General features: G+C 43.3%; 1 protein-coding gene across 1 annotated transcript; it reads right to left on the reverse strand.

The window, feature by feature from the left end:
* Window positions 1-1785: 1785 nt before the first annotated feature.
* MYF5 (myogenic factor 5) lies at window positions 1786-4874 on the reverse strand. Its single transcript, XM_035001957.1, has 3 exons — window positions 4182-4874; window positions 3413-3488; window positions 1786-2997 (listed from the first exon to the last, which is right to left on the reverse strand). Exons 1-3 carry the CDS (start codon window positions 4680-4682, stop codon window positions 2807-2809), a joined length of 768 nt encoding a protein of 255 aa, XP_034857848.1. The 5' UTR covers window positions 4683-4874; the 3' UTR covers window positions 1786-2806.
* Window positions 4875-12069: the final 7195 nt, after the last annotated feature.

Consider the following 12069-nt stretch of genomic DNA (forward strand, 5'->3'; position numbering starts at 1 on the left):
GAAGAATTTGTGGGGTATAATACAGCCACTAACTCGCATCTTTCAAATGAGAATAACAAAACAAAAACAAAAACAGGGACAATCAAGACACCCTTGATTTGTAATAACAGCTCCCTTCCAAATAGCACTTCCCAGTTTCCATAACCTCACTAACCAGAGTTTTCCTGTGTAATCCAGTAGGCTTGTGTTTCTCAGGCATGAGGAGAAAGCAGTCTCTTTTTGACTCTTTATTTCCTGAAAGCCTCCTCCCCAACAGGTTTGCAGATAGTAAAAGGAATATTGTCGTAGTTTCTCCTAGAAATTTGCCTGTTGGTTGCATTTTCCCACCAGCTGAGATGGAGTGGTCCGATATAAGCTCGGTGATGGCCCAACGGTTCCCTCTAGGTGATTTAGAGATGGCCAACTCCTGTCGTTGCTTGAATATTTTGCCCGGGTCACTCCTCACTCCTCCCCATCCACTTCCTCGGAGAAGAGACTTTCTGGGTCTAGACTATGGGAGAGCCAATTCTCGAAGGCCCCTTGTCAAAAAAGTGTATGTGACATGTTGTGCCAAGCTGGCTGCTGAGGAGACACCAGCCTTCGATGTTAGTACACTGGAAAGGAGAATGACTGAGCAAGTCATCGATCACCACCTAGATTCACTCCAGACCACCAGAAGACGAACTAAACCCTTAGAGGCACTACGATTTCCACTGAGAATATCAAATACATTAACAAGTTATAGAAGTAACTGGAGTTTGGAAAGAAAGAAAGTTAATTTTTATTCACTTGAATAAAATTACACGATATTCTCTGCCTGCTTTTATGAAATGGAACAGAGTACGGTAATATGACTTAGAACTGAACTTTAAAAAAACAAACCAATCTTTGGATGGTTCCCTTTATTCTAATTCTCCAGAGAACAGCAACAAATCTCCAACCTCTCCACAGAAGTATAAAAAAGAGTGTATACTTAGCACAGTGTCCAGTGAGGGTGAATAACTCAAATTTGTACTGAAACTGTGCATACATATCTATCATGCCTTCTTGAATTCTCCTCACCTCAACTCCTCGCACTCCCAGACCAAGGGCGAAGACTCACCTGTGTGCTAAAACTCAGCATCCCCGTCAGGGAATGACGCTGGCAGGGATATATGGTTATGTTATTCTGTGAACTCAGCCCTTCTTCTCTCCCTCCCTTTCTGGAATAACTTCCATTCTTTTAAGCCAGGTAAATGGACAAGCACAAGAAAAATCATATCGGAAGAAAGGGAAAACCTTCCTGGGAACAGTATAATTGCCAAGCTCTAGCAAAGAGTCCAGTTGATCACTGTATATAATGCAACACTTAGCAATTTTAAGTGAAAGTACAAATTAGAGGATGAAACAATTATCTTTTCTGTGTTACTTTAGATGCTTCGAGAATATTTCCTTTTTATCTTGTGTCTCAATGGTAAACTTGTGAGAATTATCTCAATGACCACCTAAACCTATTTTCTACTTAATTGTTCTATGTTTTATCTCAATTCTTGCTAAAGGAGATTTAAAGTGATGAACAATAAAAAATGCATGTCCATCATACACACACACACACACATACACACAATATGATTAATAAAATCAAAAAGGCTGTGAAAAGAAGGAAGGCAATTGCAATCTGTTTCACTTCACTATATATAGTTTGTGTAAGTTTTCTTATTCCAGCACTTTAGCAATACAAAAAAAAATCAGCGCAGTACTTTTAAATATTTTATTGACAATATTAACATATTAATGTATCAAGATATTCTCAGGCAAGTAAAGTAAATATTCTCTAACTTATGATTTCTAATGTCCTGTAGGTATTAAAATGATGTAAGGTCGTACATTCTTTTCATTGAAACATGTAGTCTTGTCCTGAATAACTTCTCCTTCCCTTCCACACACATATAATTTGACATTATTGGGCACAGTACTAAAAGAAGGGAAAAATTGTATTTAGCAGGCTCCCTTCAAAGCTGATTAAAATAGAAATGTTCTCTTCATTTGTGACATCAACAGGACCTAAAATGTGTCCGTGAGATGGTAAGCATTCAAATGTATCCACAAAGCCAACTCTTTTGTTATTTTCAGCCCCATGTTAAAAATTTCATGTCAGTGACCGCTAATTCTGTTAAGGGTGTTCTTTTTAAAAAACATGAACCAAAATATTTCTTCATCTAAACAATTTTATTTATGGTGGAATTTCCAAAATTTCTTATATCTTGAAATTATCCACAAAGTACTATTTTGTGCTTACATTAAAAAGATGCATTCCTTATAAGATCAAAATATATACCGTTAGGCAGTATGGTTATGTGTTTACTGAACAGAATATCACCAAAGCGTTAATAGAAAAACAAAAGTTAAATATATTTAAGTTTCCTGTAACTGATTTCCAGCTGTTCTAATGTTTTAAAGAAAAAAATAAAGATCTAACATCAGACATAATATTTTGATAAGCAATATTTATAAAAAAATATAAGTTAAGCATTGCAACAAGCTACCTTCAATGAATTGCCCCCTATCACAAAGAATATTATTGGAACTATATATCTAAAGTGAATAAGAAGGTAAAGAAGAAGGGGGAGGAAGAGCAGGAGGAGGAGAAGGAGAAAAGAAAGTATAATTGCAAAGGTGACTTTTTAGTTAAATACACTTTCGTATAAAGTGGCAAGATAATATTTACAAATTTACAACTGAAAAGAAATCTTTATATACAAGTTGTCTTGCTTTTGAACTTTTGGGGCTTCCTTCCTCCTGTGTAATAGGCCCTCCTCGTAGAACTCATCTAGACTAGATTTTCAGTTCATAGCACATGATAGATGAGCCTGGAATTAGAGGCCCCTGGAGTTGCAGGCTGTGAATCCGTGCTGGCAACTGGGGAGAGAGAGGCCGGGTCCTGGAGAGGCAATCCAGGTTGATCTGCGTTGGTGATTCGATCCACTATGCTGGATAAACAATCCAAGCTGGATAAGGAGCTTTTATCTGTGGCATATACTAAGAACACAAGGAGAAAATCATTAAAAAAAAAAAAAAAAAATCCCAAAGAGAGAGACTTGTTTATGTGGCCCCTTAAACCACAGGTCAGCAACTTTGACACCCAGGGGTCAGGTGGTCAGAGAAAGCCTGATGCGGAAATTTGCAACAAATATCTAGCAATTCATGGAGGTGAACGTAGGGAGTGGAGAAGCCCCCCTACTAAAATTTTGAGCAACAGTGCATATGTGTGTCCCTGTTAGGGGCATTTTGAACAAAAGATGTGTGTATATTTTGCTGCACCAAAACCTCCCCGTAAGAATCCTCCCTTCTATTCCCTTCCCCAGTACAACCTGGAGAAGCAGACTCTGCTTTGACAGGCTGAACTGTGAAGTCGAACTGATTTTTAAACTCCTCTGAAGCCATCAGTTCTTACCATTTGGTACATCTGGGCAGTAGATGCTGTCAAAGCTGCTGCTCTTTCTGGACCAGACAGGACTGTTGCATTCCGGCTATAATACAAGACACAAAGGAGGTTTGTTTCCAGGTCTTGGTAAAAGATGCTCCGACCTACGGAGCGGCTGTGCTTGACCGATGCCTCCATATACTGACCACTCTCAATCAGCTTCATTGCCCCGATTTAGGAAGGGTTGGCCGGCACCGAATTGTAAGGGCACTGAGGTCAATCTCTGTGCTTGAAGGAGAGGAGAGCAGTGGCACAGGGAAGAGGGCGGGGGTGGAATTCAGCAGCAATGTGCATTGGGTTAACCATGCAAAATGGATTGGAGTAGAAGGAAGCCACACTAATTCAGTGAGAGAATACTTTCCCAGGGCAAAAACACATTAAAACCTGGCAGCGATGGAACAAACGCCCTCTGAAAAGAATGCATCAACATCTCTTTCCAGCCAGGCCTCAGCAGAGCAAGGACAGGGGCCATGTGGAGAAAACATGTTATTGATCATTTGCAGCCCCCTGCCTCATAGGATGGCCCTCGCCTACAATGTCCACCTGGAATCTGGGAAGAAGTCAAACTAAAATCCTGTTCAACAGCTGTTTCCTGGCATCTTTCTACACATGGCCCCTCTCTTCTAGCCACCCCCCCCCCGACTATCCACCAATAACCATTGAATATTTGGTTGCCACACCTGGTTTAAATGAGATGTAAGAAGTTTTGGAAAAGATCGGGGCACCAGCTCTCTCTTACCATGCCGTCGGAGCAGTTGGAGGTGGGGCTGGTGGGCTCAGAGCAGCTCTGTCCTGGCAGCCTATAGTAGTTCTCCACCTGCTCCCTCAGCAGCTCCTGCAGGCTCTCAATGTAGCGGATGGCATTCCTGAGGATCTCCACCTTGGGCAGCCTCTGGTTGGGGTTGGTCGTGGTGCACCTCTTGAGCGTCTCGAAAGCCTGGTTGACCTTCTTCAGGCGTCTCCTCTCGCGCATGGTGGCCGCCTTCCGCCGATCCATGGTGGTAGACTTTCTCTTGCATGCTTTGCAAGCCCACATGAGACAGTGGCCAGCCTGGTGGTGGCCTGTAGGTGCTCGCACGTGCTCGTCCTCGTCTGAGCCTTGCAGCTCTGGTTTGTGCGCCCCGAAGGCAGCCCCTCTGGGCTCAAACTCATCCCCGAACTCGCCCTCGGGGGACGGGATGCAGGAGCCCTCATAGAAGTACTCAGAAGGCGAGAACTGGCAGCCGTCCATCATTTCCATTCTTTGCGGTGAAGGAAGTGGGGCACCTGGACAGCGGCGAGAGATACAGGGGAGAGACCGGAGCCTGGCGCCGCTGCGGGCCAGCAAATCCCGGGGCGGAGCTCCCTGGTCGGTTTCTCCGGTAATTAACAAGGGCAAAAGCCTGGCGGCCTGGGTCGGGTGTGCTAGGGTTGGGGCTCTTTATATATTCTTGGGGGAGGGAGGCCGGCCCCAGTGGCCAGGCACTATTAGCATATCCCACCACAACCCCCGCAGGGGCTGTCTGGGCAAACCTCCGCCTTCCCTCTAGAGAAAATGTGCTGTTTACAGCCCCTTTGGACGCTAATGGTTTTACTGCATTTCTGCTGGGGCGGGGGGGATCATTCCCCAACCCGTTCACTTGCACTCTCTAGAGTACCTAAACCAAGGGATCACTTAAAGAGTGGTAGAGACAAAGGAACAAAGTCCATCCAACTTTTTGGAATTGCTCATACGTAACAAATATTAATAAATAAAACTCCCTACTATAAGCTAATACCAAAAGCCGACCTGCCTTCCCAATCTTGGGCACGAGGAATTACCTTGTTTTTTGGTGTTTGTTTCTCGTCTACATGAGCTTCAATTATCTCAGGAATTTTTTCAGTCAGTGGATTGAATAATGGTTGCTAAAAACTTTGAAGTGACACGTTGAATCATGGAGTGAACCTAGATATTTAAAAATCTATTTTGTTCTGGTCAGATCGTCACTTTATAGGCTCTGTATTATTGGAGGGTGGGCAGGGAGGTTCCTTTTTTCCAAGACAGGGCTCACTCTGAGTTCTCTTTACATGTCTGCTCCTCTAACAGGAGGTGGGCTCAAGGGCCAGGTGACCACAAACAGTCCTCCCTTCCTTTCACCTTCTGCACATGTTTACCAAGCGCCTCCTCCTTTGTACCAGGCCTTTGCTAGACCCCCAGCCAGCCACAGATCCATACCGCCTGCACCTCTGCGATCTGTATTCGAAGAAACTGAGTTTTATACGGCAACCTTTCTTTCCGGGGGCGAGTTTCCTTTCTCCTCTTTCTGCTCCGCCCTGCCATTTCGACAGACTAAACAGCCAAGCTCGGCTTTGGGGTCGCTAATTTTCTGCTTTCAGGCAAACTAACACCGTTACAGATGCATCCCAGCTGCCGGCACAGCAATCCTTCTCGGCTCGTGTAAAATTTCCAACTCAAACCTCGAGTAACTTCACACACTTTGGTGACAAAAGCCTTCCAGAAAAGCAATCACAGCAGGGTCTTTGGAACTTTGGTGGGTAGAAGGAGAGAAGGGAAGGCTGCCATTTATGTAAGAATGAATCTATTAATCCGCTTTTGCCAATGCTCCTCCACCTTTAACCCACTTGCAGATCTCTTGGGGTGGGGATGGGAGGGGATGGTGCTGTTTATGTACAGGAAAAACCATTACTTAAGGTCTAAGTACATAGACTTAAGTAGTCCGGAGGTTTGGACCAGGGCTTGTGGCCCGATTAAAACAGGAGGGAGTGTTCTCATCACCATCTTCAGTCATCCAGCCCAGTAAGTGGTGTGGCTCGGTGGTGGGGGGGGGGGGGGTACTTCCTTCTATTACTTATTTCTAAAATTATTTTCCTCAAGCAACCCTGGCTGGCTGATCCCAAGTCTGCAGGGATCAGAGAAGTTCTAACTTTTTCAGGATGAGATCCGCTCTCTAAAGTGAAGGTTCGGAAAAACAGGGGTGGTAGAGTGTCAGTCATTAAGGTTAGCTGCTAGGTGCAGGGCTCTGCCCCCTTTCCCACCTTCATTCATCCCTAAGACAAAGACACCACCACACCCCCTACCCCCTTGAAAATCAAGCTCCCTTTCACACCAATGGGCTGCTTAATTGTCTGGCCAGTGGGAAATCCATCTGCACCTTATTTAGGACTATTAACAAGTGGATGCCTTTGAAATGAATAGGGTACTAAGGGCTATACTAGATAAAAGAGTCAAGTTCCTAAAGGACCCAGGTGTAATGGAAGACTCCATCCACACCGGTGGAAACTTTGGAATGCATACACATTGCTACCTCTGAAATACAATAGTGGGGAGATAATCTCACCCAGGAATTCTCAGCCAAGTCACACAGGTTCTGGTCAGCACCAATACCCCCACTTTCTCTGACTATGCAGTACACACGACAGGCGCAGATTTATGATTTGGGCACAAATCAACTTGCCCCTCAAAGTTTAAGGGGAAGATACCTTATACTCGCCTTTCAGCTGATTTCTTTACACCAGGCACCTCATGAGCTCTGTACCCGATCCCCAGTGCGGCATATTTGTAGTAAACAATTAGTAAGACTTTTCTCTTTGCCAAGCACTGTTCTCAACTCCTTCCTTGTGTCCATTCATTTACTGCTCTCGACGACTCTGTGGGAACTATTTATTATATCCATTTTTAAAAGACGGTAACCGAAGCTCAAGGGGTAGGTAATTCGCCCCAGGTCACACAGGATTGGAACTGGGCATCCTGTCCCTTAGAGCTTGCGCTCCTAGAGGTGAATTTTTTCTTCGTGGTCAGTTCGCGCTCAGCGCGCGTGCTTAGCGCTGCGGAGCCGACACTCGCCAAAGCCGGGTGCCCGACGCCTTTCCCCGCGCCCGGGCCTGGAAGATGCTGTCACTCAGGAGGCTCTGTCAGTAACGGTGGGTCTCAGAGGTTAGGGCTGTCTCTGGTAAGGTGATCTCAGAACAAATTTACCGGAGTGCCGCGGTCCAGTGGAAGGAAAGAAGCCGCGAAAACACAAGCGCCCGGCGGCTTAATGGGACTTGCTGGCGGGGGGAAACAAGGTCCGGGGTGGAGGGCCCTTGGGACTCAAGCGCTGAAAATAGGATCGCAAAACACCAAAGTAAAAAACGAGACAAAACTTTTAAACCGCTGTCAGTGGCGAGAAGGGGGAGAGAGAGAGAAAAACGGGGCGGGGGGGGGGGGGAACAAAACCAAACAAATACACAAAAAAGGGGAGACAGTATACAAAGAGAAAAGGAAGCAGTGCCTCAAAGATGGCTGGGGTCCCCCAGTTCAGGAGAGATTCTGCTGCTCTTTTCCGAGGGGAAACTGTGTAAGAGAAGAGGAGAAACTGGGTGAGCGATACAGACAAAAATAAATTTTTTTTTTGAGTGGGGAAATTGAACAAAGCGGTATGAAAAAAGTTGAAAATCATAAAAAAAGAGAGATCTACTGATTATTTGGGTGCTCTTACTTAAAATCAGACTCGACTGACTTTTGTTCCTCATAGAAAAGAATAAAAATACGGTAAGTGTTCCACTCTTTCTTCAGAGAAGTGGATTTCTCACGTGGAGAGGAAACTCCCACATATTTAATATGCAACCACGTTGGTAGAAATGACATTCCAACACTAACTACTAGGAAAGCCTTACAGTAGGCAGATGAAGGGAAGATAATTAAGCCATTCATGGTGTTATAAATGAATGCCACCCAAGGTTCTCGGGAAGTATATAGATAATTAAAAATTTTTTTCCCTTAACATTCTGAAGGAAAATAAATGCGTGTCTGATTTTCTTACAGTTTAGACTCAGCAGGTTTTAGCTGCATAGACCTTTAAGTAATCACCAACCTTTTTTTTTTTTTTTTTTTTGAGAATCTATTTTAGTTTAAGTATTATGGCAACAATCCTAGTGTTGATGGACAGAGCCCACCAGCGAAATGATGGTCAGAGCTTCCTTTTCTAGTAAATTTTGCCTACCCTAGGAATTCTGCATTATTCCAAATTTTCTATGCTTCTCTCAGTGGGAGAGACCAAATATACATAGAAAGATGAGTCCATTTCAATCACTTCTGCCTCTCTCTGAGACCCTTATCAACTCCTGGGCAAAGGGAGCTGTTCTAGAGATTTTGGCTTATCATATATGACTTCACAATGTGCTAAACAATTTCAAACTGCTATTAGCTCTGGGAACCAGGCACACCTAAGTAAACACATTAGTACCTGTCAAAGCTGCTGGAAGAATTTGCGGAGAAGACAGCTGAGGAAGACATTGGCCTCTGCTTGCGTTCGAAGGCTCCCAGGGGAGATCAAAGGCCTATGGAGGGATTTTGAGCAGCCTTGAGAGTAGAGAAAGGAGCCAGTTCTTGCAGCATTATCTTTGTTTCAGCACATGGCATAGCCATTCTGAACTGAGAAGCCAAGCTGACTCTGAACTCGGCTTGCAAAAAATTTCTGTTTCAGAATGAAACCTCTAGGACTGAGGGTCATCTTTTGTAACCCTGCTTTTGAGAGTAAGGGAGTGACTGGAGGGGTCTGTTGGAGAAATGTCTTGATGGCTTGGCTCTTTGAGGAAGTACCATGTTATTGCTAATTTACTAATGCATTAGATTAGGAAATGAGATATTCAAAGTTTAAACTTAAATATTTTTAAAACATTTTTTTCTAGGTAGGGTGCTCTGGGAGGAGAATTTTGAGATAAATAAATGATATAAAACATTGCTTACTAAGAGAAAAGCACCAACGGCTATATTCTAACTTTGTGTCAAAAATGTCTTAGTAAGGATAGAGTTCAGTTTAGCAGCCCAAGACTTCTCTGGCAGTCTCAACAGTAGTTGAGAACACAATTTCAGCACCATGTTCCCATCCCCCGTATATACATATATGCCCATTAGACATAAGTGAATTTCCATTATGTTCAGGGTCAGAATTCGATGATTCAGGTGTGATGATTAAAGTTAGTTTGAAAAAGCTGGCATTTGACATTTCATAAATTATTTGTATAGTAATATAAAAAAGGAAAATAACTTATTTTTTAAATATTTGATAACTTTATGCCTACCTCTGGAAAGAGGCTCAGTTTAAATCCCAAATTGCTTATCTTTACCAAGTTATTATATCTTGATTTTCTGCTTGCATGGCCCTGTTTGTTTTGGCTTTGGCCTTAGTAAAGATTATCATCATTAATATCAAATAAAAACATTTTAATTGCAAACACACCAAGGATTCCACTGGAGAGTCTAATATGTCAACTATAGCAGTGGAGGTCACATGAAGTCTTTGGGAAATATTTTCTCTATTTAACAAAGAGACCTCTATAGGCAAACTTATTCCAAACAATTTCTCAAGTTACCTAGCTAGGAGAGAGAGAGAAGATTTGGTTTGCAAAGACTGAATAAAATCCATCAAGCAAATAAAGTCCATGAATTGATAAAAAGCATTCTGCTGCTAAATAGTTTATAACATAGATCTCATTATAAATATATATGCAATCATAAAGTAAGTGAATTCACCTGGTTAATTATGAGATTTGATTTCAGTTGTGGCTTGAATCTGCGACACACACACACACACACACATATATATACCTATATTTTATTATATATATTATATATATAATATGTAATGTGTATACATATAGAATATATATGTATAGACAAACATTTTAGGGAAAATATTGATTCTCAAGAAAAAATCATAGATACATAATAAGCATGATGAATGGATATACACACCACCCAGACATATTCATATTCATATACATGTTCTGGTTGGATAATTTGAAATGCTCTACAGTTTTTCTTTAATTAAGTTACTGCCCTAATTTGGAGTTCGCTAGCTAATCACTCTTGAGAAAGAACATTTGAAAAATAATTGCTAAAGAGAGCCAAACTGTTCTGGACCACAAATGTTCTTTCTTACTTGCCAAGGCTTCTCTTTCAGGGCGCAGGTGATTGAGCCAACAGGCTTGAAGCCTCTGGTATTTACTGCCTCCAAGCCCTGGACCTATGCTTACAAAAATGCAAGAAACTCTTCGTACCCAAGAAGCCTTTTCTCAAAAGAAGTAACAAGTTTCCCTCAACACCAGTAGTTGTAGGATTCTGAGTGCATATGTAAAATGCTAAGAATGAGTCATTCATATTGCTACTGATTTCATTGTTATCAATACTTTTCCCAAATAGCGCCTGCAACGCAGGCAGCCAATAGTATTTGAAGGAACTGTGGCTTTGGGGGGAAGAGAAGCATTTGATGGTCAATGTAGATTTATTAATGAAAAATACAGAGAACCCACATTGAATATTTGTTCGGTGCTCTGCTCCGGCTAAAGCTTTTCTGTGTTTTATCTCACCGAAATCTTCACACCCCCGAGTTAAGCACCGTTATTGTCCTCACCATTATTTTATAAATGAGGAAACGGGAAGGAGGGAGGAGCTGGGATAGCCCAAGGCTACACAGGAGCAACCCGGGTTCAATCTAAGTAGGCAGCGCCCACAGCAACTCAGCAGTTTGCAGCCATAACACTCCCACCTGCTTTTCTCAAACCTCTGGGAGAGATTGTATGTCAATGTCAGTTTTCTCTGTGAACCTTTCTGCACTTTATAAGCATTCTAGGAGAAACGAGCATTATCCAGGTGCTCAGAAGACAGAGTAACTATCACCCCCAGAAAGAGGCCCTTAGAGATAGAAAAGGGGCACGATACTGCTCCGTGCCTGCAGGGGGCGCTGTCTGCGGTGGTATCTGGAACTTCTGTGGTGTGCAAAAGGACGTCCAGACTGGAGTGTTAGGAAGCCAGGTTGGGCTGGGAAATATTGGATTCGGTTTGATTTTCACATTTGTAAACTGAGGACCCGCTGTGGGGAAAAGGAAGGAAGAAGTCAAGGGTGGGGAGGGGTGTTGGGAGTGAAGGTGCCATTTACAGAATGCAAGTGAGAAGCAGCGATTCCAGAGAAATGGCTGGCCCTCTCCTCCGCTTCACTTCCCACTGTGATTCTTGGTGGTCGTTTCTTCCTGAAGTTACAGGATAAACAAACCTGGCACACGTTGTAAAATCCTGGCCGTGAGGAGCTCCTGGGGCTTCATGCCTCTCTGGGGGCTTTGCTCTTTGGTCCAGCTAAGAGGTTTCATGTGCGTTGTGGTTGTCTTTTGCCCTCAGCCATTTAACCCTTCCCTCTCTTGAAGCCTTCCCCCACCTCAGGAAACAGATTGTTCCCTTCTTTTATCTTTCTATTTGCAAAACAAACCCCAGCCACACGAGGCCTGGATGGTATTCCAGTCTTCTAACCAGTCTAGTTCAAGAAAATTAGGGAGGGGCCAGCGACCTGGCTGGGAGGCCAGTGCAGCCCCTGGGTCCTCCAGAGGAAGGCTTCTTGGTGAAGGGCCGGGCCTGGAAAGTCAAGAGGCAAAGTAATTTGGGGTAAATTAGCTGAAGAGCTTTTTAGGCAAATCCAAGTTTTTGTGTGGCTATCTCTTGCAACAATGAGATTTTACTGGGTTGAAAATTCAAGTTGTTAACTCTGGGTAAGTAAATCTCACCCGGAGCTCCAGGTATAGGACAGTTGAAAACATAAAAAAGATGGTGATAAAGGAGAAGAGGGCAGATTCCTCCTGGATATTCTTCACTTTTAACCACAAGTGTGAGGTCTGTA

Source organism: Mirounga leonina, unplaced genomic scaffold, assembly GCF_011800145.1.
Source record: "Mirounga leonina isolate KUSES-001 unplaced genomic scaffold, KU_Mleo_1.0 Mir_126, whole genome shotgun sequence".
NCBI classification, from domain to species: domain Eukaryota; kingdom Metazoa; phylum Chordata; class Mammalia; order Carnivora; family Phocidae; genus Mirounga; species Mirounga leonina.

Excerpts from the sequence above, each read along its gene's own strand:
- MYF5 (XM_035001957.1), bottom strand. The coding sequence starts at position 4,682 with ATGGAAATGATGGACGGCTGCCAGTTCTCGCCTTCTGAGTACTTCTAT. Across the intron at positions 3,489-4,181 it reads CCAACTGCTCCGACGGCATG|CCGGAATGCAACAGTCCTGT; the intron begins GTAAGAGAGAGC and ends CTTGTATTATAG. Across the intron at positions 2,998-3,412 it reads CTGCCCAGATGTACCAAATG|TATATGCCACAGATAAAAGC; the intron begins GTAAGAACTGAT and ends TTGTGTTCTTAG.